This window comes from Trachymyrmex septentrionalis, unplaced genomic scaffold, assembly GCF_001594115.1.
Source record: "Trachymyrmex septentrionalis isolate Tsep2-gDNA-1 unplaced genomic scaffold, Tsep1.0 scaffold19, whole genome shotgun sequence".
Classification (NCBI taxonomy): domain Eukaryota; kingdom Metazoa; phylum Arthropoda; class Insecta; order Hymenoptera; family Formicidae; genus Trachymyrmex; species Trachymyrmex septentrionalis.
The window spans coordinates 5,156,537-5,181,971 of record NW_017305071.1 but is presented as its reverse complement, the minus strand read 5'-3'; the positions used below and the strand labels follow the sequence as shown (position 1 = coordinate 5,181,971).

The 25,435-nt window shown below is 38.8% G+C and overlaps 4 protein-coding genes across 9 annotated transcripts in view; 2 read left to right on the top strand and 2 right to left on the bottom strand.

The window, feature by feature from the left end:
- LOC108746988 (MICAL-like protein 1) overlaps window positions 1–1,577 on the top strand; it is a 39,867-nt gene extending 38,290 nt beyond the window's left edge. For all 3 annotated transcript variants that reach the window (XM_018484169.1, XM_018484172.1, XM_018484170.1), the window contains 5 exons: window positions 134–469; window positions 619–754; window positions 833–1,061; window positions 1,150–1,262; window positions 1,339–1,577. In XM_018484169.1, coding sequence (XP_018339671.1) covers window positions 134–469; window positions 619–754; window positions 833–1,061; window positions 1,150–1,262; window positions 1,339–1,526 — 1,002 coding nt within the window. In that variant the 3' untranslated portion in view covers window positions 1,527–1,577. The remainder of the gene's footprint in view (window positions 1–133; window positions 470–618; window positions 755–832; window positions 1,062–1,149; window positions 1,263–1,338) is intronic.
- Window positions 1,578–1,633: 56 nt separating this feature from the next.
- Window positions 1,634–3,268, bottom strand: LOC108746809 (protein-lysine N-methyltransferase EEF2KMT). The gene is made up of 5 exons (XM_018483783.1): window positions 3,084–3,268; window positions 2,844–2,987; window positions 2,566–2,754; window positions 1,945–2,443; window positions 1,634–1,866 (listed from the first exon to the last, which is right to left on the bottom strand). Exons 1-5 carry the CDS (start codon window positions 3,201–3,203, stop codon window positions 1,760–1,762), a joined length of 1,059 nt encoding a protein of 352 aa, XP_018339285.1. The 5' UTR covers window positions 3,204–3,268; the 3' UTR covers window positions 1,634–1,759.
- A 3,858-nt stretch (window positions 3,269–7,126) lies between these two features.
- LOC108746862 (polymerase delta-interacting protein 3-like) lies at window positions 7,127–10,336 on the top strand. Of its 2 annotated transcripts, none has more exons than XM_018483901.1 (7): window positions 7,127–7,294; window positions 7,732–8,150; window positions 8,721–8,944; window positions 9,026–9,081; window positions 9,155–9,374; window positions 9,462–9,670; window positions 9,990–10,335. In XM_018483901.1, exons 1-7 carry the CDS (start codon window positions 7,224–7,226, stop codon window positions 10,066–10,068), a joined length of 1,278 nt encoding a protein of 425 aa, XP_018339403.1. In that variant the 5' UTR covers window positions 7,127–7,223; the 3' UTR covers window positions 10,069–10,335. The 2 variants fall into 2 exon arrangements, with proteins under 2 accessions (XP_018339403.1, XP_018339405.1); XM_018483903.1 differs by lacking the exon at window positions 7,127–7,294 and adding an exon at window positions 7,370–7,635 and having other exon boundaries at window positions 9,990–10,336.
- Window positions 10,337–11,702: 1,366 nt separating this feature from the next.
- Window positions 11,703–25,435, bottom strand: part of LOC108746859 (cerebellar degeneration-related protein 2) — a 45,165-nt gene continuing 31,432 nt past the window's right edge. Inside the window, exons 1-7 of one of the 3 annotated variants that reach the window (XM_018483893.1) lie at window positions 18,708–18,896; window positions 17,281–17,393; window positions 16,841–16,989; window positions 15,966–16,167; window positions 15,295–15,563; window positions 14,939–15,092; window positions 11,703–13,431 (exon numbers count right to left, since the gene is read on the bottom strand). In XM_018483893.1, the coding sequence (XP_018339395.1) occupies window positions 12,190–13,431; window positions 14,939–15,092; window positions 15,295–15,563; window positions 15,966–16,167; window positions 16,841–16,989; window positions 17,281–17,393; window positions 18,708–18,831 (2,253 nt within the window). In that variant the 5' untranslated portion in view covers window positions 18,832–18,896 and the 3' untranslated portion in view covers window positions 11,703–12,189. Of the gene's footprint in view, window positions 13,432–14,938; window positions 15,093–15,294; window positions 15,564–15,965; window positions 16,168–16,840; window positions 16,990–17,280; window positions 17,394–18,707; window positions 18,897–25,435 lie in introns of those variants that run through there. The other 2 variants (XM_018483894.1, XM_018483895.1) reach the window with 2 other exon arrangements.

Here is a 25,435-nt window from a genome sequence, read left to right as displayed (position 1 = left end):
TTTATTGTATATATATATATATATATATATATATATATATATATGTATATATGTATGTATACATTATAAAACATATACAATATTATAAATCTCAAAAAAAGCATTCATCATTCGATTCTCTCTCGCGATAAAGGATTCATCACCTCGCACAACGCCACGAGCTCGAAAAACCAAGCCGGCTCCTCCACCGCCAATGCCAACCAGCACACCTCGTAATATATCGGTCGGCAAAGGATTAAGTTTAGATGAGTCTCCCATAATCAAGCTTCGTAACGATGATCGTAACTTGAATATGTGGGAAGATCAGAAGACAAACAAAGACGAGGCGAATCGAAACAGGCAGAGTTTGAGCAGTATCTCATGCACTGATAGTTCCTCCTACATGTCTTACACTGACAAAAGCGTACAAGGAAAGTGGAAGAGGAAAAAGGGTCCCGCCCCACCGCGTCCAATTCCGCATAGGAGAAAGGTAGATCCTATCTTCTATCATAAGACGTGTTTATTACGTAAACTTTGTATAGATTTTTTTGCGTAAATTTTTGAATATTAAAATTCAAAAATTTCTGATAAATTTTTAAAAGAGCGTAAATAAGAGACGAGATTATATTTTAATTACAGATTAAAGTAATCTCTATGAAAGACGTGAAATTGGAATTAGATAAAATAGAATTGCAACAGCAAGGCTTAGAAAGACAAGGCGTGCGGTTGGAACAGTTGATACGAGATAAATGCGAATCCGGACCTCGAACAGACGGTAAGAAACGCACATAATATTGTAAATATGAGAATAATGTATTATAAAAATATAATTAACATTTAATTTAATTGATAGATTCATCGCTCGGTACAGATGTGGAGGAATTGGTTTTAGAATTGTTCACATTAGTAAACGAAAAAAATGAACTGTTCAGGAGACAGGCCGAATTGATGTTACTACGAAGGCAACAAAGATTAGAAGAGGAGCATGTTGAAGTAGAATATCAAATACGATGTCTCATGTGCCAACCAGAAGCTACTAAAACGGACTTTGATAAACAAAGAGAAGAAGCATTGATACAAAGGTATTTTTGAAAAAAAAATACTTTAATAAAATGTTAATAGAGCAATGTTAATATAAACATGTGATTACACGTTTTTATATTTCTCTAGATTAGTAGAAATTGTAGAGAGAAGAAATGAAATTGTCGAATGCTTAGAGATGGATCGTCGAAGAGAGGTGGAAGAGGATAAAAGCATAAATAAACATATGGGTTTATTCGCTGGTAAGTAATGTGACGATAGATATATTAATACAAGATACAATGTAAGCTCTTATTTAAATTGCCATTCATCTTTTAGCGAGGAATAAAAACGAGCTAGCAAACAAAGGCAACGATTCTTCTAATGCAGGGAAAACGAAAAAAGGAAAAACAAAGGAGAAAATAAAAGAAAAGAAGTTGAAAAAGGTCACAAAAAAAGATGCCGACAAGGATGTGGATGAGACTGAGGTGAAACTCAAACGCCATGGCAAAAGAAAATGGTTTTGAGTTGCGATAGTGTTAACAGTTAACGATTACGATAGATGTAGAAAATATTTCATATTTAATACTTTTATATATATTTTTAACACCTGTTATTTATATATATAGGAATTTATGCTAAGGTTATTAATAAAATCTCTCATTTAATTACTCCTAATTGCTTCCTAATTGTTATTTGTAATTAAATAAACTATTTGTCTAATTACAGATGAATTAGCAATATCACAGTAAAACTTTTGTCAAATCTTCTGAGAAATCTTCAATATCCGAACAGGCGCGTAAATCAATTCTACCGACGTAGCCCATCGTGGCAAACTGCATTCTTCAAAAACGAGATCATAATTTCCTAAAACAAAAATTAAATTTTTTGGCATTTGAATCAACTGTTTTTTTAATTAGCAAACATAAATTACAATCAAAATACCTAAATGTTCCAAAAACTGTGAAACAGTATCTTCATTACGAATTGTTGCAGCGAAAATAGCATAATTGTTTGATGCTAAGAGGCGTTTTAATCCCAATGTTAATGCACCAAACGAGTTACTGTCGTACAGAATATCAGCGGCAATAATTACGTCAGGTTGTAACGAATTTTTTAACACGTATTCATCAATATCCTCCCATTTCAAATCTATTACTTGAACATTGGTTTGCTCGTATTTTAATTGTAACTGTAGCTTTGACGTCGTATCAGATGTATTCAATAGTTCGCTTCGCTTATTCGATATAAAATTGAATTTTACATTCTCACAGAGCATATTTAATACTGTTGGATGACAGTCGGAGAAAATATATTGTTTCGGTGAACATATACTAATTACATTCATACCAGTCAATCCAACTCCACAGCCAAGTTCCAATATGTTTTTTCCACAAAACTGTTCTTTGTTTTCTACACACCACTGACTCAATACTATGGCACCCTGTCAATTGTAATGATTACAACTAATATAAACATATATGATATATTTAATTCTTAAGAATATTCCCTAAATAATTTAAATGTTTAGAAATTATAAAGATATTTTAAAAAATAAGCAAGTACCTGCCAGCTACATAAGCCCGTAGTTCCTTGAGAAATCAAGTTCGTGCTCTCCTTCAATGTAATGCAATTTAATGTTCCATTTTGTATTAAGAAATGACGATAATGCACAGATTCTTTATCCGGTAATGATATTAATCTACAATACGCTGCATATAAGTCATCATGAATTTCATTACCACCTTCCTCTATCTAAATCGCATATAATAACAAATAAGGAAAATGATTCTGTCTTCTAACCTCTGTGAAAACAAATTACATATTTGATATTTTAAATGTACCTTTTGCATAAATAATTTCAAAAATGCTTTCTGATATGAGATTTTTATTGGATATCGCTTAATTAAGTCGTTATTTATCGTATTATCCAAAATTTGTTTTTGGATATCTAGTTTAAGGTCATAAGTTTTGTATTCCTCCAATACCTGCAAAACATTCCTTTTATAGTATCAAATGTTCGCTATGTAATTACAAAATATGATAACAGGTTGTGTAAGTATATATAAAATTGATGTATGTACTATAAAATCCATCTTAATTAATGCAGTACAGCAGAGGAACTGCTTCGTTAAAGAATTTATCATGGAATTTATGGCACGAATATCGCGATTCATATCGCTATTGTCCGTCTTATTATCCATTTGATTTAAAAACAAACTTTAGCTACAGAATCACAACACGCGCGAAAATCGTTAAAATTTCATGTTGTGACAGATGTTTCTGCCAGATGTTTTTAGGGACTTTGCTCAAAGAAATAAGAAGGGGAATAAGAAAACAGAGAAGAATTTCGACCTATCAGAAATTGTGTTCTATACAACTATGAGGTCGGTTCACCTTGCTTGAAATCCCCAAAAATGTTTGCACTTAAAATAAGACAGATATATATTTAGACGTCAAAAAGAGAGGAAACAAAGATGCTGAGTGCAAAAAGTGCAAGCAACGCGAACAGACTCTTGTTTTTGAAGTTAGAAGTGCTTTTTTCCCTATCCTTCTTCCCCTCCCTCTTCTTATTCTGCGTAGTCCCTAAAGTCTGATGCACAATTCAGAAACAGAGACAATACAAAGTTTAACCTATCAGAAACCGCGTATATTTAGTATATATATATATATATATACATTTGTTTTTTCCCTTATGATTACATATTATTTACAATCGCCTTATATCAGCAAACGGGAATGGATTAAACTGGATTGAAATTTTTTCTATGCGTATTTTAAATACTTTTTTTGAATTTAATTGGATTCAATTAAATTCAATTAGATTCAATTGGATGCAATTGAATTGAAAAATGCATTTTCTATTCAAAATTTTGAATTGAACAGTATTCACAATTGTGTTGTGCACAGAAAAAGCTAATATTATTTTTAGATTGAAAGGCATAGAGATATGCTCCATGCAATTCCTATAAATGAATAAAAATGCATTCAGGATTGAAAAGCATTTATTTTAACATTCTTAAATCAATATTTCTGAAAATCTGAATCCATTTCAATTCATTTCAATCCATTCTCGTTCGCTGGGATACTAACTTACACACTAACCTTCTCTAACTTAACCTAACCTACATTATTCCGCTCTTTCTCTCTCTCCCTCCTCTCTCCCTACTCGTGCTCGCTCGCTCCGCTACCTTTTCTACCTATTCCCTGTGGACTTCCGTTTCCGTTACAATTTTTGCCTTTCCTTACTCTCTCTCTCTCACATCCATTCCCTCATTCACTTACACTCTCTCCCCCATTCCCCACTTTCCCCTCACTCTTTTCCTCTTTTTCTTCACTTCTCTCATCCATCCCTCTCCCTCTCCCACCAGTATCCTCTTACATGCTTCTTGCCAACTACCCTCTTCTTCTTTCCAGCTCCTGCGTTCCTCCCAGACATGCTCCCATGTTTCCCTTTGCCCTCCGCACAATCGACACATTCTCCTATTCTCTTCCTCCTAATACCTCCCTTCCATCATCTCATTTCCAAGCCTAAACCTTGCTATCCTCTGCCATCTACTTTCTCCAGATATTTCGGCACTCCCTCCTCCTTTACACATCCATCTACTAAATCTCGATTTCCTTATCCGTTCCCATCTTTCTTCCCTCTGCCTTTTTCTTCTCTTCTAATTCCTCGTACTTTCTGTCTCCCACCATTCTCAGCTTTCCCACTCCTGTATCTCCATTCATTTATCCTTAAAAAACTGTCCTCTCTCCCTCTTCCATTTCGATACATCTCTTCCCCCCAGTGCCTTCTCTCTTATTTCTTTCCTATATGCCCGCGCTAATTCGCTTCCCTTTCCCATATCCAATCTTTCTTTAAAATCCTATGCTCTCTTCCCCGCTCTGCTTCTTATCATTTCCCTCTGCATTTCTTCCTTCACTAAATATCCCGGCGTCCTTTCCTCTACCCCAAGCACCCATCTTAAGAACCTTTCTTCCTTTTTCTATCCTTTTCTTTCCAACCCCATATCTTTACTCCATATCCCATCACTGTCCTAATGTGTCAAACATCCACACCCTTCTCCTCCAATTTCCGCCAAATCTCCTCTTTCCTATCCCTCATACCTGCCCCATTATTGTCGCTGCCTTCGCTATTCTTTCCCGAATATGACTTTCCTGTTCTCCATTCCTTTGAAATATACCCTAAATACTTATATTCTTTTCCCTCTTCAATTTTTTTGCTTTCCACCACCAACTCATCCTACTCATTCTCCCTCCCCCCTCCCTCCCTGAATCTTAACACCTTCGTCTTCCCTATATTTAAGTATTTACTCAAACCCTTTCCTATCCAAGTACCTTTCTAACCTTTCTAGCATACTCTTCATCTCCCTCCTCTTCTCTGCCATCTACACCACATCATCTGCGTACTGCAGCGAATATATCCTCTTCTCTCCTAACTTTATCCCTTCCCACTTTACTCATTTCCTTTTCTAGATTTGCCATCAATATATTAAACAGTACTGGGCTTGCCAGACATCCCTCTGTCTTATCGCCCTTGCCGTCCAAAACCTCCTTCTCAACCCATTTCCCACTCCTTACTCTACTCCTTACCTCTCTTAACATTTCCTCCACCTTCTCCATTAATCCCTCTCTTATTCCTCATAGATTTTATCAACACTCCTCTAACCATCGAATCAAATGCTGCTCTCAAATCCAAAAATATTGCCGTCATTTTCCCTCCCTTTCTTTCAATCTACCTATTTATCAAATAATTTAGCGTATATATATTTTATCCATCGTTCCCATTCTCTTTCTGAACTCCGTTTGATTCGATGGAATCAATCCCTTCCCCTCCATTTCTTCTCTTAACCTTTCTGTCGTCATATATACAACGCTGGCATTATCGTCACCTCCCTATAATCCTCCACAATCTCCCCGCCTCTTCTTTTTAATTGGCACGACTATACCCTCTCTCTACTCCTCTCTCTACTCCTCCCCCCTCCATACTTTGTTGCATAACCACGCCCATTTCTCTATTTCTTCTCCACCACACCTCACCCGGCACTCTATCCATTCCCATCGCTTTACCATCCTTCAGTCTCCTTATCCTGCTTATTTCTCCCCTCTCTAAATCCATTTCTCCCTCTCTCTACCCCTCTTACCTTGTTTTCTACTCCACCTAGTTGATTACGAAAAAATTCCTCCGACTCTTCTATTTCTATATCCTTATTCAATAACTTCCACCTTTTCCTTACCCTGTTAATCACTCTCCACACTTACCTCTCCATTCTTGCTTCCTCTGCTTCCCATTTTTCATATACTTCATGTCTTTTTCTCTCACATAACTCTCAATATTTCCTCTTCTCCCTCCTATACTTCTGCCACTCTTTCAACCCTTTCCCCCATGCCCTTAACCTCCTCCTAACCTCCCTTTTTTCCTTCTACATTCCTCATCTCATCATCTTTTCATTCTTCCCCTTCCTTCCCTTCTCTCTTTCTCTATTTTTTCCATAGTCTCTCTCACTCTTGTTCCAAATTCTCCCCATATTTCCTGCACCTCCAAAACGCCCGCCTCTTTCTTCTTCCTTATCTGCCACAATCTCTCCCATCCCACGCCCACTCCACTCTCTCACCTTTCTTACGTCACTCCCCTCTTCCACTGACACGCACACGCGCGCACACGCGCGCGCGCACACACGCACACACTCCCTCTCTCTCTCTCCTTCACATATTCTTACTGCTCAATTCCACTCGCTCTTATAAAATATACAATTTCGCCTATTCTACCAGAAACGGAAATCCCAGAAACCGCGTATATCATCAAAGAATTTTTTTGATACGCTTAAGGGTGTGGTCGAGTTGCCACTACGAATGCTTCGAAACATTTTTTGATTGGTCAATTGGTAAAATTCTTTCTCCCAATTGGTTAATCAATCATTCGTAGCGACAACTCGACCGCACCCAGTGTCATTAGAAATCAACCAATCACAGTCAATTATTCTTCTTATATTCATCTGTGATTGGCCAATATTTTACGACTTAAAGTTTAACTACTGTGTTTCCGAACTTAAGAGTTTGTAAAAAATTCCCTAAGTTCTCATCCAATGGCGGCAAATTTCCGGCAACGTGTCACTAAACGTATTCCGAAATTATAGTCCTGCAGACAGATTCAGTTTGGTTTCTAGACTCGAGTGGCTGTACCGTCTTGTACTTCGCGTACTGTGATCTGTAATTGTTTCGTTATGGCTGATACGAGCCTAAGCTTGGACGATATAATTAAAAAGAAATCATTAGGAATGAGAGGCAGAGGAGGGTAAGGCAAATTCACTTAATTATCCGATGGAATTCTCGCCAACTTCATAGCGAGAGTTACATATTTATAACCTTGACGATCGTGCTTTCTTTTATTGACAGAAGTCTGTGTGTGTGATGAAAATCTTTTCTTAAATTTTCATTCTTCAGATATCTTTAGTTCACAATCCCGTTTTCATGAAGTCGCTCGAATAAATTGGCGTGCGCGAGTAAATTATTCGTAGCCGTGAATAGCTCGGAAATTTGGAGCAAAATCTACTTGATTGTTCTTTTTAATGATACCACAGTACCATATCTGGCTTGGTTGATAAAAACTGCTCCGCTATTTTCTAAAGAAGTCATGTAAGAAGACACGTTCGTTAATTTTTCCGCAGTATTGTCTTTTATTACTGTAATAAATAAAAAAAGTCAGAAGATTTACATTGTGTAATTGTGCAGGATACGCAGGGGTGTCCCTAACAGAGGAGCACGAGCAAACGGTTCTGTGAGGGGACGTGGCTCATCACAGGTGATCAGAGATGCACGATTTAAAATAATACAGAAAAACCGAGAGAAGCTGACCGACGCCAGGGACAAGCTCGCCGAGATAGCGAAGCAGAGCGATGCACGACTTAAGCTAGATAAGATTCGTGCGTCTCATTACAAGAAGATAGATACTCAGCTTCCAGGCATTTCACGCAAGACTGGCCGAAACGGCAGATTGTCATTGTCGACGAATAAAATGCCGTCTTTGATGCAGCACGTGTTACCATCTAATATACCAACCAATTATATGCAACCTTCCACGAGAACGGTTGGATATAGACCACCTCTCGCCGAGCCTTATATAGGAGAAATGAATATGGATTATACTGATGGTACGTGAAATATAATGTAGATATATTAAGAAATACATATCTCACTCATTTGCTACTGCAGCAACATAAGTAAAGTCTCATTTTTTAGTTAATTGTAGAAAAAAAATTGGAAACATATAGAAAAAAAGAAATGTACTTTTAAAAAAACAAACTTTTATATTCTTCTACAATCAGTTATTACATTAAAATTGTATTTTAAAATTAATATTTTAAAATTTTAATAATTCTAAATATTAAGATTAATTTGTTGAAAATTTATTTTCTGAATTGTATTGTCATTGTAGCAATATGTTTTATATCATTGTTTGTTTGAAATATGGTTATGTTTAGTTTGAATTATTTATGAATATATCATCTTAATTTTTTTAATTTCGTTTACTTTGATCTTATTTTAACTTGGTTTATTTTGATCTTTAACCTTATCTTGTATACCTTTTTAGAGATAATAAACTTATATTTTCTTTTGTTATTAATATATTTTATAATATTTTAAGATATATTTTAAAATATTTTATTGAAAATTATTGAAATAATATGTTAAAAAATATTAATATAAACTTATTCTTTTAGATTATCTGACGGATTCTCCTTCATTGAGGAGAACTGTGAGTAACGAGTATGCACCAACACCTCCACCTCCACCTCCTGTATTCAATATTAATCCGATTTCTCCTTATACTTGGGTGAAGTCTAGAAACACTAATGTTACTAGGATTCCAGCTCGAAAATCTGAGATAGAAAAGGAACGAGAGAGGCAAAGAGATTACAATAAACTCGCTGCACGCTCCGCGATGGTAAATAATGTCATCCTCTTTTATGTGAAATTTGTACAATTGCCATTCAATTTTATTTTTATTATTTTTTCTTTATCATAGGTAAAAACTGCTTTACCTTCTTATAAAGAAGATTGGAACTTTGGCACAAAATCAAGGTAATCATATCTTACAAAAATTAAAACATTAACTGATTGAAAAATCTACTATTTTGTATGATTTTGGTTGTAGAACAATTGTAGCAGAGGAAACAGCAGATTCCAAATACTACGATTCCAGAAATCTTCGAGAAGTAGGAATTAAGTCACGTCTTGATGCTTCTGGTAATAAGACAAGAACATTAAGCGTTTTATCGCGGCCAAAAGCAAGTTCCAGTTCATCGGCGCAATCGAATGGCTATCGAATTGTAGTATCCAACTTGCAAGCCAACGTCACGCAAGAAGATATTAAGGTGCAGTAAAATAAAGAACTTATTTCTAAAAGATTTCACATTTGCTGTAAAATGTTGAAAAAAAAAAAGAATCTTTGCACCGTATAGGAATTATTCGAAGATGTTGGAGAACTGCTCGTATCGAGACTAGTTCGTCCAGGTACAGCGGAAGTAATCTACAAAACACTAAAGGATGCAACTAAAGCAGTTGAGACTTATCATAATCGACAACTAGATGGTCATCCAATGAAATGTCTTCTCGTTAATCCACGATCAAAAAATAATCCCACTGGGCCAGCAGTTCGGTCTCTTACGGAGTAAGTAGCAAACCTTTTCTATTGTATGTGCATTAAACATACAATTTATACATATATATATATATATATATATACACATATTCTACAAATCTATACTATATATTGAATCGTGTGATGGTATATGAAAGTCAAAAACAGCACAAATTCATTTATTTGAATCAATCACATGAAATCATTACGAGTAATTTCTCACATTTATATTATAATCTACTATGGCTGCAGAAACTAATTCATAGTCTTAAAATAGTTGCATTGGAATGTGTCGTTTGTAGGCAGCCGACGAACTTCTTTTTTTCACCATGCATTTTCTTCTCTACAGATCAAGACGTAGTATCAGCTCAAGTTATGTACAACCAAGTTTAGGAGCGGTACATCGCGCCTTATTTGACGATTCTTAATCGACTGTATCCATTTTGATAAAACGACTAAGTTAATATGAAGGAAAGAAATGTCTTGTATGTATGTGTAATGAACATTACGCAGATTATTCTTAGGAAAGCGAATGGAGAAATGACGAAACATGCGTACTCGATATGCGCAACTCCAATTCCCAGTTGTAATTGTATTAATAAACTTATACCACTCATTATCTTTGGTAGTCTATATGGTCTAAATGACCAATAACACTGGAACGCTCGTAAAATTTTTGTAAATTATTTTTAGAGATAAACGTTTCTTATATTTTATGCACTTTTTAGTTGTAACTTTATTGTTATGTCTTATTTTAAATGTATTAAGTTATAATGTATTAAGGTCCAATTTCACAATTCACGGTTAACTCTTAACTCAGGTCCAACTTGTTTCTCATCTCTTTCCAATTCTAGAATGAACCTCGGTTAAGAATTAATTGTGTTGTGCAACTGAGCCTAAAATATTAGAGATCACAAACTATTCTTTAATATTCAAGATAATAGAAAAAGTTCAGGCGTTCTGGTGTTAAAACGTAGAGAGAAAACTAATTAAAATAATACGGCCACGGAATCACGTAAATATCGGGTGCTTCTTGTACATTTAATATACGAATAAAATGATACCTCCTTCAGCAACTTTGATATTATATTAAAAGTATAATGTAGATATTAGATAAATGAAGTCATGATGCATTCGTACGCGTGCGTACGATCAGAAATGTAACTTATTCAAATTTAATATTATGTACTTTTGATGGTTTCGAATTTCAAAGATCATTGTATATGTTTATATGTTGAACGAGTCATTTTTTTTAGACTCTTATTGTAAATTTACGCAGAAATAAGTACTGAAAAAAATTATTTTCTCTGAGAATCCGTTTTTATAACAATCACATATAGAGGATAAGATGGTACAATTTCGAATACGGATACAATTCAGAATGAAATAAGACTTGAATCGGTGGCACGAGTGACAACATGCTTTAGGTGATCGACTCACGATTCGTGGATTCAGGTTCGATTCCACCTGTGCCCCATATACGCGATCTTTCGCGTCTAGGAGAACACCTTGCGAATAAATACTAAAACTGTGTTTTCGTTTAAAGAGCACTATTGCTCTAATATATCTTATCCGCGATATCTGAATTAAGTCATAAAGATAGAAAGGCTTAAAGTCTATGTGAGATTATGATTTGATATGAGACAAAAATTGTGAATTGACTGTGTATGGCCTCTGTTCCCGAAAAGGCATACACTGGATCAGTAGGTCAATCTTATCGCATAGTGAATCACTGTGAACCTTACAAGTATGATTGAAAAACCATACAAGAGCTTAAAGAAGAAAAAAAGAAGATATGTATCTCAATTCGAGTGCAAGTTTGACAACTTTGATCTCATTGTGTGGAGGGTATTGAAGGGAATCTCCAATCAGAAAGAATCAAACTTAAACTCGAAAATTGGATTCAAATCTTATTTCGTTTAGATTTGTGCCACATTGAAAATTGCACCACCTTATCTTACTCGATAGAGCGCGAAAAAGGATAGAGTGACTTAATACGATAAAGAATTTATTTATTTATACGTACAACATCATCACAATACTCATACCTATAAAATACAAAAGCTAACACACCACGCTTGTTGCTGACATGCACTACCTCCCCGGGAGAAAATTATACGTTATCGAAGAGTAGTGCGAGTTTTAAAGTCGGAAGTTGATATTTTGACACACGGAGAGTAAATGGCACATGGATAAATTTTTCTCTTCTCCGTAACGACTAACGACGGTGCCACAAGGGGGTCAATACTCATCGTTGTATGTTCATCGCGTGGAAGGAAAGGGGATATACAATGAAATATGAAAAGCTATGAAACTTAAAACTAATGCGGACGCGTTAATTAGTGCCTATATTATAGAAACATGCCGCTAAACGTATCCGCGTCGTTGAATATTTACAAGAAAGTACAAAACAATACTGAATCTCATCACGGGATGAATGATGCGTGATCAACGCGCGATATCTCTATCTTAGTCAGGATACAATCGAAATCCAAATATAAAACTCTACATCTTGTACGAACGTTGTTCCGTCCGTTCATTCATCCCGTTTAGTTTCTACGATAATGATGATGATTATTGGCTCTGGATTTGTTGTTAGGCGTACGAAGAACTTCTGCATAAGACATCTCTAATCGCTTCAGCCGAGCCACCTCTTCCGACGCGGTGCTAGGTTTGAAATCCTTATACTCGTAATTGTTGTGCTGCTGCTGCTGCTGTTCGTTCGAGCCACGACCGTACAGCTTCTTATCCCTTGACCGATTTGGATATACGTTGTGCTGACCGTTCCACGCACCAGAGTGCTCGTGCTCGGCGGGATTGAACGGTTTGAATCTCCTTCGGCCGCTGTTGGGTTTGGCGGGGACGAATTTCGGATTCGTCGTGGGAATAACGTCCGGTGTAGTCGACCGGTCATTGTGTTGCGCTTTCTTAACGGAGTTCTTTTTCGCTGAGGACTTCTTGCGAACGCGTAAATTAAGAGACACGTAATCCAGTCTGCAGCTTGCGTCCTTTGCGGGCTGTTGATTCGCGGAGGTATTGCTGGACTTGTCAGATTGTTTGCTGTCCTTCGGATTGGCCGGGCTGACAGATTGTACCCTGAAGACCGGTTCCGAAACCACCGACGATACCACGGAGGACATGATGCTTTGATTGTCGTCCGTTGCCTCGCTTTGCAAATCTTCTTGAAACGACGCGTCGTACTTCGTCTGCGATGTAGCGGGTTCGTCCAGCAACGGTAACTTCTCGCCCTCGTCCTTCGCTTCAGCTGCCCGTTTCAAAACGCTGAAGATCTCGCTGAAGAGCTGCCGATATTCGGGCGTCTTGCGGAACCTGCTCTCGAACGGACTGTTGTCATCGTAAATGCTGAACTTGCAGTCTTCGCCATCAGCGATGGAACATAGGAACGAGCCCGGCCTGCCATCTGTTTGCGTCGCCTTGTTGCTAGTCTCGTCCGAGAAGCCTGAAGACGATGTCTCAGCTTCGGAGAAATCTGTCGGAGTGGCCGAGAAGGGTTTCTTGCCGGCGCTCTCAGGTTTGGTTCGCGAGGCGGTCTTGATCGATTCCGGAGCAGCAGCAACCTCGGCCTCGGAAGCAGCAGGATAGAAATTGTTAAATTCTCCGGACATCTCCAACTCTTCCTGCAACGACATGCACGTCGCGGGTGTGGCGTCCTTGCGACGGGGCTGACAGTGTCTCTGCACCTCCAACAAGGCCTGATACTTCTCTACCAAGACCCGATAAGGATTCGCGCTGTCCAGTTCGTCGGTACCTTCATTTTTGCTGCATGTATCCTGTGTGCAGGTAATTAACGTGTGTGCAGTTGAAATTATGGAAATGATTATGACGATGCAATTCGGTTATGATTAATACGAAATATTTAATCGGGGAAGAGTACATACGTACGCGCGAGAAAAGCGATCAGCGTTCAAATTTTACTACAAATCTAGAATCTCATAGAAAGTCACATATAATTTTTATATTAATATAAAATGTTATACGTAACTTTTTTTACTTATTTCTTCATTTCAATTTACGTTAGTAATTATATGAAACGTTGCATAGAAATGAAGGATAACTGGAAGCAGAAAGGCAAAGGCCAGATTTATAGGATATTAAAGATTGCAAAAAGTTCTTTAAGAAGATGTGTTTTATTTAAAATCTTATAAATCTGGCACTTATACATTGTACAAAGTAATCAATTAAAATCATTCGACTAGACGCAGCGATTCCAATAACAAGAGCCATCATGCTTAGAACAACAGCACAAGCACAAATATTTACATTTACTTATCCTAGGTCCTTAATATTGCCGAGAAATGGACACAGTCTTTTTGATAATCTTTAGAAATTAAATATAGTCAATTTGCCTCAGTATGTTGGACATTATAACTGTCTTGACATTTTTAAAACTTTACGCTTGAATAAATAATCAAAATTTTTTTTTGAATAGTAAATTAATTTTTTCAGAGAGATAAAATTAGATAAAATAAGAAAACAATTTTTTAATATAACGCATATTTTTTATTAATATATTATGTACATCTATACTTGCGTCACAATTTTCAAGAAAAAATATCATTTAAAATAAAATTTATTAAACATTAACATTAATTATATGTACATATAATAGTAATTATATACAATAGTAAAGAGTTAATTTAAAAATTGTAAATGTATTAAAATCTTCATCGTTCCTGGAGGAAGTTGAGATTATCTTCAACTCATACAGCATAGACTTCCAAGGATGTCCTAAAGACATTCAGAGGACAGCCCTATGTTCTCTCAATATCTTAAGGACGTTTGCAGGATGTCTCTTGGATAAAGTATGCTGTATGGGAATTGATTAAATTTTTTTCTGCGCACATATCGAGTTAAGGAATTTTTGATTTCTGATGTCTGAACAGCCAAAGTTTAAAAACAATAAGAGACATTTTACGCAGAATAAACAACGGTATTTGAAAAGGCATGAGCAATATCGGAACAATGACATGGGCTCTAACATAGACAATTGCTTCGGAAAAATGAAATAATAACAACGGCACTTTCGTGTAAGTAAATATCCTCCATAACAACGATCTATACCATTTATGTTCTGTCTTTGGCTTGGATTTCGCAAAGTTTGTCACTTCCTAAAGCAGATAAAAGATAATTACTATTCTAGGCAAGCATAACTGATCAAAAGAAGCGACATTGTAACGACAGACTCGAGCAAAATAAGAGACTCGATTCGTGCAAACGCAGATTGATAAACAATGGTTCGCAAAAATGTTAAAAAAAAAAGAAAAGAAGAAGAAATACCTGTACAGTCAATTCGGAGTCGCGCTGATTCTCGCTGATTAAAGACTCGGCCATGCTTATGTCGTCATACTCTTCCTGATCTAGCATTATGGAAAGTTCGTCGTGCGTCGTCGTGTCCATGCCGCGCAAACAACGTCCGCACAACTGACCTCGTCTGTAAAGACATTTTCACTTGTTTCACAAATATTGCCACGTCGATATCTTTATGCCGATTTTTTTATACCGATAACGTGCAACTTTTTACGTTCCAATTCACTCTCATTGATATTAAGGTGAATTCTTCTCGCAATGTAGCTTTTAATTAGGTATATGGAGCGATCTGCAAGAAAGGGAAATGAATGAGAGAACACACGTACCTGACTTCCTCCAAGGTGCTAATCTCGTCTTGCAAACTCTTCACATCTTGCGCCTTGTTACGCCACTCCGTTAATTGTTCCTCCAATGCGCTGTTCTCCTGCAACAAGGTAGTCAGCTGCTGACTGAGTTCGGAAGCCTTCTTCTGTTCCCTAGCCCTTTGATTACGAGCATCCTGCAGTTGCGTCAGCAGTGTGGTCATCTCTTCGTCACTCGCCGCAGTAGCTTCGATTGTCTCTTGGGAGGACTTGGATGAACTCGGGACAGCTCTCTGAACAAAAGTGTCAATTCCTTTCTTGAAGACTCGAAAAGCAAAGAATAATCAAACAACACGCATGTTCAAGAAACGGGAACATAAAATGTTTTGAAAACGTCTTAGGCCAGTATTCATAGTCAGATCTTATAAAATATTTTATTCGCTTCAACACATTATTCAAGATCTTATATTCAAGACCGTCTATAAGTACAATCTTAAAAAGTCACGAAACCAATCAGAAGGCCGTATTAACGTCTTAAGACATTACTTAAGACAATCTTGAAATAAGAACGGACTGCGAATGACCACCACCTCCCGTAGACTCTTTGCAAAAAAGACGTCTTGAAGACATTTTGTCCCGATTTTGTACTTGGCGTTGTCTGGGATGTTATGTTGAAATATTGAAATCATTTGTACCTGTTTCTCGCTGCCACCTTGCGTATCCGAAGTTTCCCAATCGGTACTCTGTTGCTGTTGCAGTTGTTGTTGCTGATGTTGTTGTTGCGCGTTATTCCTCGACGGGCTCGTGGCATGCTGGCGCAGTCGTTCGGTCAGGTCGTCAATCTTCTTCTGAAGCTCCTCGCATCTTACTTCCAGATTCTCGATAGTCACGGATTGGCTGGTCGCGCACAAATCGTTATATGATTATCAGTAGGAGTCTCGTTATTGCGGAAAACGTTGCACGTTGGTATCGCAATTTCTCCGACGGCCGGACATCTGTTCGAAATGTCGCCTCGTACGGAGAAATGCGCAGCGCGTCGCCGGCGAAGTTTCTCCGGAATTTCGGGTCAATCGCGGAAAGCCAAAGCGCAAGCGGGCGTCGAGCCCGATCTGTACGAGAAGCGCACGTTGACCCCGAAATCCCAGACAGAATTACATGTATATATCGTTAATAATAGAAAAGCTCATTGTTGGGAGAAATAGATTCCATTAGGGAGATTAGAATGGTGTTAAATAGGAAAATAATACTTAATAACTTTCCATGAACTTTAATTGTATCAGACGATGCATGAATTATGCATTTAGAAAGGTGAGCTTAGAACGGTTCACGTAGCCAATACAATACGAAGCTAACAAGATATAATAACAGATCTCTCGTTAGGCCGGCACTTTTCCGCTTATACTTCTAATATAATCTTATCTGGAATATCAAGCGGTACATTTCTTTCGAATGAGAATGCCAATTTTTCTTTCTTCTTTTTTTTTTTGTTCCCCTCCCTATTCGAAAATCATTTCGCCAATCGAAGAAATGGCGTGAAAATAAAAAGAGGGAAGGAAAGACAACGCCTTACCTTTTGATCAGTTTCTTATCGCTCGTGTTCTCGATCACCAGGTGATGATTCGCACGTTCCAGATCTTGCACGCTAACTTCCAGCTGTTCGTAGACTTTCAGGCGCGTATTGTTCACCTCCCTCAGGGCGGCAATCTGCTTTTTCATGTACTGCGGAACGAACAAATAACACGCGTATTCATCGGGCAGTGCAATTTCGAGGTTGAGCAACTCCGCAAATCGTTATTCGACTCGAATTTTCTTACTGTTACCCCCGCGATTGTCGCTATTCAAGTCTTATACGTAACAAAAATGCCATACGGAAGACGCGGAAGCTACTAGTAAAATAATAAGAAAGTAAGTATCGAATTATCAGAAAGTAAATACCGAAGCGTAACCGGTTTGCCGTGGGCAACAATTAGAATCATTCAAACAATTACTCGCGGAAAAATGTATAGTAACCTCGATTTCTTGCGTCTGCTCCTCCTCAGTAGCTTGGTGCAGCTTGATGATGTTCTCCAGCTCCTTATTCCGTTCCAGGAGGGTCTTACCGAGCTCCGCCGCCAACTGTAGATCTGCACAAAACGTGAGGCGTATTTTTGCAATGAACGCTTCCTTGCACGAGCGCATTTCTTGTTTTTAATCTATCCGGATTGAATCTCTGATAGGTACGCGCCGGGAAGAGAGAATCGAAGCGTGAACGATGATTTCAGTTCCGGATCATCGTAACCTGAACCTGAGGGGATCTACGCGAGGAATATCTACGTTGGCGGAATCGAAATCGGCGAAACTTCCCGGGCTCGCTTCGAATGATAATTATGCAGCCTGCCGCGAGCGACGGTTACAGGTTGCAGGTTGCTGGTTCACGCTCGCGGCACTCCCTCATTCTGACACCGGCTAGGGCCAAGGACCTTCTCGCGGTGAGCAAACGACCGAGCGCTACCGTTTCGCAGTACTCGGTGCTCGGTGTCGCGATGGAACAACGTGACCCGCGCCAAGTTCACGGGCGGAATTCTCATTTTCTTTAATTGACTTTTAAATGCCACGGAGCACAGCGTAAAACTGTCGCAAAGAAAAAAAAACTGTTTCCACCTACAGATTCCAGCAATGAACTGAATATCTGCGCGATAAAACAGATACATACGGAAAGAATTATTTTGCTCAAGTATCTAAATATTTAGTTAGATATATAGAGATCTGAAAATAATTTTGTTGAACCAAAATAATCATCAATGAAAATAATTATGTAGGAATTTCAAGACGATAAATAATGCCGCACAAGTAGTTTCGACATTTTAGCAACCAGCTTGAACAGCTCTACATAATTATTTTGACGGTGCGACAAAGTTATTTTCAGGTCTGTACTTATATAGCTTATAAAGTTTGTAGATGCTTCAACAAAATCGTCCTTTCTATCGGTATATGTTTGTAGATCTTTTTGGTGGAGTGGAGATGCCTTTTCTATTATTTTTACACACTTAAAGAAATATAGTAATAACAATATTATATAGATGACAACTGTACAAGTTTTGTACGTAGTTTTGTACATAGAATTAATGTATACAGTTATTGCAATTAGGAAATAGTTTATTCGACAATGTAAATTAATTCTACATAATAATCGAAAATTGTTATGTATTAGTTATTGTTATACTCATATAGTTGCCGTCTGCTTTTCTCTAAGTATACGTTCTTCGATCACAACAGTTATAATTCGACACACGATAAAGATCGCAAATAATCTACCACCTCTCCCTCTCTCTAACGTTATCACTTCTTTCATAATAAACACCATCCTCTTGATCACAACAACACCACACATTATGGCACCGTCGATCGTCCCCGCACAGATTCCCCAATCATCTCCTCTTACGTCCGCGCTTACTTACTACTTTCGGAGGAGGATCCCTTAAGACTCTTAAGGTACGCGAGCTCGATAGAATAATCCCAGCCTTCTAACGAGTTGGTCTGGGTCTGCGGGTCCCAGACCATGTCCACGCTCTGCCCGCTCATGGCTCGCTCGTGGGATGGAACTTGCCGCAGTTCCCGTCGTGTGTTACCCTTTCTGACACACAACCGGTTCCGTCGGAGGCAGCCGGTCTTCTGTGGCTCTGTGGTAGCCAGCTCGATCGAAACGTCGTGTGCCCACCGAGCGGTAATCCAACAGCTCCTTCCTTTCTCGCGTTCGTCTCCCTCCCCTCTCCTTTCTTCAGGCCCCGACTTTTGCCCCCGTCTCCCCACATCGTCAATATCGTCGTTTCGATCAAGAAGGGGTCTCACTTCGCTACCCGGTACCACTTTCCAGCAGTTCTGAATTTTCGGGTAAGCGCCGAGGCGCAATGACACTTGGGCTGAGCTTGGGCCCCGCTGAAACGGGAGGAACATTAACCTTTGAGAGAGTAGCGCTAAATCTATCCTAAAGAAAAATGTTCAGTCTCTGATTATTCCGACGAGTAACGATAAATCAAATCTTTCGTCGTTCTCTCTCTCTCTCTCTCTCTCTCTCTCTCTCTCTCTCTCTCGGAAGCACTTAGATCCCCTAAGTGCTCTTTCAGTACTCTCACTCCGGAGTCCTCATCCTTTCCCTTCTGCCTTTCTACGTGGCTCGTTCCCGTCATTTGCGGGATGATCCGGCGCGATAAGAGAAGGTGTCCCACTTCTGAGATCTTTCATCGCGCGCACATATCTTCCCACCGAGGGAAATGGGGGCTGTAGGTTGACGAGGCAGGGTGATCTGACAGGTGATGAATGAGAAAAATCGTCGTGCTCGTCGCTCGCTTGAAAATTCGTATAAATTGTGTAAGCTCACTTATATACAGTATTTGCAGATGGATCTTATATTTGAGATCGTCTTAAGTTACACTCTTAACGTGTCGTGAATCAATCAGAGGCCGGTATTTGTAGTCTTATATTTAAGACCGCCTTAAGAACCCAAGTCGAAATTTTGCTCCTACTTTACTCCTTAGTTTTAAGATATACAGACTTTAAAGATGGCGTACGTAGACTCTAGAGATTTATAATAGATTCTAATCTAATGAATTGAGCTCCTAAATGTTGAGCCTGTAAATGGCAGTTATTGCAAGATTTCCTATTTTTAAGTTTAAAAGAAGTTTTCTAAATACGAGCTGTAAGTTAAGTAAATTTATTAAAAGAGGCCCTATATTTATTCAAGTCAATCAAAACAGGTTTATAAGATTTAATTGAGACTGAAAGAGATTCGAAGTAGGAAAAATTTCGAGTCGGGAGTATTTCTCAAGATGTCATGAACCAATCAGAGAACCGTATTATCATCTTAAAACGTTACTTGAGACTATCTCAAAATAAGAATGGATTATAAATACCGCTAGAGAAACGCCTTCGCATATTCGCATTTTCCACCGACGTTCGGATGAACAAGACGTAAACGTCAACAATGCGCTTCGCTAACAACAGCTCGAAGGATGACGAGCAAGTTTTTTCGTTAAGACTAATTATCGTGGTCATTCCATTGTTTCGAAGCTGTAATATTAATTAATCCGGTGCTACCAGACGAATAACAGCGATTAAGCCGCGCCGTTCCTGCGTATCAATGTTTAGTTACGTTACGTTAATAGTCGACAAAACCTTGATCCACTTGGACATAATGGCGAATGCAACAATCGGCAACGCGTAGCATGTAAAAGCTTTATCGGATGTCGTTTGACACGTTCACTGTCCACGGTGAACGTTGAAATAGTAGAATAAACATAAATATTCATACGCGTTTATATAGCTTTCCCCGTATATCGTCTGGGGAACTCGTTCTATAGAAAGGATTGTTGAACAGTGTTTGAAACGTTGCAAAAAGTGCACGAGAATTTGCAGAATAATTCGAGGATGGCATCTAACTCGTACATTTCACGAACATTCGTGACAGATCGGACAATCTCACTTTACCGGAGTTCGTGAAATCTTTTATACATTTCGTATCCTGTCTGATTGCTTTAGAACGAATCCAACTCCTATTGTTTCTAATGAACCCTCAATCAGATTCAACCTGACGTTGCGACGACCTCCGAAAACATCGGCCCAGTGCCCTCGTTACTCGCACAATCACGAGAGGCGGACATTACCTGCCGTATCGCGATCAACAAGTCAAAAAAAAAAAAACAAGAAAAAGGAAATTCCATTCTTTCGCTTTTGACGTTTCGCCGCTATGTCAGTTTAATGACACGGTCAGTGGTAAACCAACCGTTACGAGGAGGAATCGCGCGAACGATATACGAGGTAATGTAGGTAGGTATATCAAAGAAGAAGTAAACGAAGATGATAAATTTCCGACGTGTTCCGTTGACCCTTAAGCCTCAGCCTATTAGCAACAAAAGCCGTTCTCGCGTAGGAAACGCATAATGCAGCTCGTATGCATATGTGCGGGAAAAGTGGTACGCGAGAAATCGATGAGTTTGTCCAGAAAACGCTTCGCTTCGTCCTTCTTCGTTGCTTTACGGAAATAGTCATCTCACTGCAAATGCAGATTCGCATACAGAGAATAATGTAAAGTACTCTCTAAATTCTTTGCAGTAGAATCTCACTCGGAAGAGTGGAAACTGAGATAGCTTTGAAGAAGAGTGGCTCAATTTTTAATCTTCAAGAGTGAGAGGTTTCACTTTTTTAATAATGATAATTCACTCTGAAAGTTTTAGGGTACGATTCACACAACGCTGCAAATATTTCGTTAGCTGAGAAGGAAGATTTTTATAAATTGGTCAAAGAATGCTTCGAAGCATTTGCAGCGTGAAGAGAATCGCACCATACAATATGCGTTGGATTCTAGTAAATTTTACGGAATTGGCAGGTCTATGTACAGAGGGCCAATTTACGTAAAGCTCATTTTTCTAGTAAATAAACGATTGCTATACAGTCGTGCTGTAAGGTACTTTTACATTTCGTAAAATAAATCTATATAAATATACCATATATCTCTCAATAGAATTCACTTTATGAATACCTTTTGCCTTAGTGCTGATAAAATTTACTTTACTGCGCGATAAAAATCTTGTATAAAATACAAGTATATAAAATCTTGAAAGTTGTTCATGCCTGAGAATAGTATGATTTACTATAAGATAATAATCACTTGAATGGATTTACTACAATTGTATTATAATGTACTTCGCACTTTCGGTATTTTTACTTTCAGAGACAAGTAGAATATTGTCGTAAGTTTCGCAAAAATATAGCCAGAATATTTTTACTATTACAGTTTTGTAAGATAAAAATTACGCAAGCAACTTTTTCTTCGTGCGAAGTCGCAGCAGAATCCAATTAAGCTCATCGTTCACGTCGTTACGTTCGCGAGATATCATTACCAGAAATGATTGGATAAGGAGAGCCAACTTACGGGTAACAAGTATCATTCGCCGATCATTCGTCGCGATTAACCCCCATGCAGTCCTCGTACCTCTGTGCTGGGAACCCCCGCGATAATAATGATCCTCGATTCGCTTCTGGTGAAAGTCTCACTTTTACGCCGGCTGGAGAGATTGCGCAATAGTATTAATATTTTTCTTTTTTCTTTCTTTCTTTTCGACGCCGCGGCGAGTTTACGCGGACGTGGATAAATTGTACGTTGATAAGTACGTGGCGAGTGTTATCGGAAAAAGGACAGTCCGGCGACAGCCAAATTAGAGCGTTGCGCGAGGTACTCGAAACTTGTTCCGCGCGACGTAATGCATCCGGATAACTTGGCGAGCTTATGTACGTTTGAAGGTTTGCACTTTCCTTATGCGCACCTCGAAAGGTCAAGCCGATGCACCTGCGCACCGTTCAAATCCCGCACAACAATAGACCTCCGTTAATTTTTTTCGCCTCCTTCTTCCTTCACCCCCGCCGGCCGTCAGTCCTGATGAAGAGATTAATAACGTTTCGCCCGGAACATTCTCAGGAGAAAGTATCCGACGCGAGGGGGAGTTTAGATTCTATTCCGAGGTCGTCGGGTCATATTCCAGTCGAAATATCATGCCGATGCCACAGCTTCCCGGACACGTCCTCGCCGCGCGTTCCGCGCGGCGAGTCCAGGCGAGTTATTTCGCTCGAGTCAACCTCTCGAACCGTCGGGAACGTTGGTTTCCGACTTTTGGTGTCGCCTTCGTGTTCGCTTCGTTAGACAAACTCTTCCGCCTACGTGTCTCCCGATACCAGTTTATTAGCCGCACCACACCCTGCGATAAGTACTCACACATCGCACGAAGCGAAACGAGAGTGGGAAATTGAAAGCAACGAAATGTTGCTCTCTTGAAAAATGTAGAAACCCTCCGATCGAGATCTGGTCACGAGATAGCGATCAGAGCGAAATCAAGTCCATCTTTCTCTCTCTCTCTCTCTCTCTCTCTCTCTCTTTTAAAAAATGATGTTTAAATATCTAAAAATTTAGGTAGATTCACAATCCGTTTTATTTCCGGACCGTCTTAAGTAATGTCTTAAGAGGCTAATACGACAAGAGAGTTGTATTCATAGTGGGACTTTGTACTTAAAGTTTCCTTAAAATCTTTAGGTACTCGGTAGTCAATGAAATAATTCGTTCAGAACATCTGAAAATAAATTGAAGAAAATCTTAAATATAATAGGCTTTCTATAACAACAAGTCATTACCTATAAGCCATAAAAGAAATTGATCAATCAAGTCAATTATTCTTCTCACATTCAATTGTGATTGGTCAATTTCTTAAGGCTTAAGACTTAAAGCTTAGATAATGACTTATTGTAGAAAGCTTATAAGTCCTGACTACGGACATACGATTGGTTTATAACATCTTAAGACGGTTTTAAACTATAGTTACACAGATCTGATAACAATATCCAAAAATAACAACACCTACAAATTTAGCTATAGCTAAAATCTGGCTAGAGTCTGACTAGAAGGTTTTCTTTAGAAAAACGATAATAAGATTCAATTATCGAGTCGATTGTAGCTAAAAGAAGGGAACCATATCGGAGTGGAGGAGGTCAGACTCGATTTCATCGCATTGGTTGATGGTTACCGGAGCTTTCCTCCGACTTTCGCGTTCCTCAAGCGATAATATCGCGAATGCGATAATTAAGTGCATGTCGACGCGGCGATAGGTACGAGTACACACGTGTAGGTGGAGAGAAGGCGAAACGTAACACACGAGATTCGAATATCTGTCCCAGTTGAATCGTGGTAGCACGATGCCATTCATGCACGCGTCCGCCCGCTCGCTCTCTCTCGCCTGATCTCTCTCCCTTCTTCTTCGTCTCTTTCGCCAAACAGGTAACTGGAGCCAGTGCATTCGCGGGATGTTAAGGCATCCCGTGGGCCGTGTTCCCAGCATTGTTTCGGGCCAAGCGTAAAACATTCAAACGACGCGCGAGGTGCCTGAGGTTCAACGACGTCGTCGAAAGCGCGCTGAAAGAGAGTACGCACGTGGAATTTCGAGCGAAAGGGAAGGAATTAAAGGGATTGAAAACTTTCGGATTTTTTTTTAGAGGATTTAAATTATATGTCATCGTTATATCGACGAGAAAAGCGAAAAGCATACAAACGTTTGAAACTGTCACAGTCATTCTATTGATCGTAGGATGATTTAAAAACGTGGACAAAACTTCGGACAAAACTTTGTACTGAAATATTCTTTGCGCTCGTCAAATATTCATATATTCCTATCGCCAGCATTTTTATTACTGAATCCTCAAGTGCACTCGCTGAAGTCAACGGCCCTTTATGCTGGCGTTCACCAGACTGACATTTAACGAAGTTCCTGACCATAGCTGACCGCGGCCCGACACGGTGTACGGTAACAACTACCGGTGTAATAATAACTGAATAATTTATAATTATACATTATAACCCCTGAGCGGATACACATTTATTACAGCAAAATGTACACACGATACTCTCGGTACAAAAAGATCAATCTCGAAGATCGACGAGTTACATAGACTGGCGAACAAACCAGAAATATCGATGCGGCACACGCAATTCTGTTTACACAAAAACAGAAACTACGAGATGTACCTGATGAAGGAAATTCAATATATGGGTATATCCGTCCGAGAGTATATCCGTCTTCGTGTTGCGCCGTCTTAACCGCACTTTCCAGCTCTCTGACTTGAGTTTCAGCCCCCGGGAAACAGCCGCGAGATAGTTAACGTCTCGGCCTTTTACCCGTATCGCCTGAGGAAAGACATGAGAGCTGAGAGAGCGCAAACTTCTTAAGTTGCAGCTCTGAAGCTACGCTATCTGATATCGTTGAACGATATCCACCCATTGAGACTGTCCGACACTCTGTTTGCAGCTCCGAAGAGCTTTCAATCGAGATTTTTCTTTTTCGACAAAAAACCGAAGACTAAGAAGGTACACACCGGACGTGCTCTTTCGACAATACCAGCGGAAGCCGAGTGAAAGTACTTCAGTACTTTCGATCGTCGAAAGAAACGACCGGCCTTGGCTATTTCACACATAATTATCAGTGATTATCCCGCATTCGTTCTATTAACAATTAAAACGTAACCGGTGTTGCGTGTAGCTTTTAACCCCTTCAGACTTAACTTTATTGGAACCGTGTTAACAAAATTGTTTTTTAATTCAATTCAGGTGTACTTTAATAAAGAATTTATACTAAATATAATAATTAACTTC

Excerpts from the sequence above, each read along its gene's own strand:
- LOC108746862 (XM_018483901.1), top strand. The coding sequence starts at position 7,224 with ATGGCTGATACGAGCCTAAGCTTGGACGATATAATTAAAAAGAAATCA. Across the intron at positions 7,295-7,731 it reads GGAATGAGAGGCAGAGGAGG|GATACGCAGGGGTGTCCCTA; the intron begins GTAAGGCAAATT and ends GTAATTGTGCAG. Across the intron at positions 9,082-9,154 it reads AACTTTGGCACAAAATCAAG|AACAATTGTAGCAGAGGAAA; the intron begins GTAATCATATCT and ends TTTTGGTTGTAG.
- LOC108746809 (XM_018483783.1), bottom strand. The coding sequence starts at position 3,203 with ATGGATAATAAGACGGACAATAGCGATATGAATCGCGATATTCGTGCC. Across the intron at positions 2,755-2,843 it reads TGAAATTATTTATGCAAAAG|ATAGAGGAAGGTGGTAATGA; the intron begins GTACATTTAAAA and ends TATGCGATTTAG. Across the intron at positions 1,867-1,944 it reads ACAGTTTTTGGAACATTTAG|GAAATTATGATCTCGTTTTT; the intron begins GTATTTTGATTG and ends TTTTTGTTTTAG.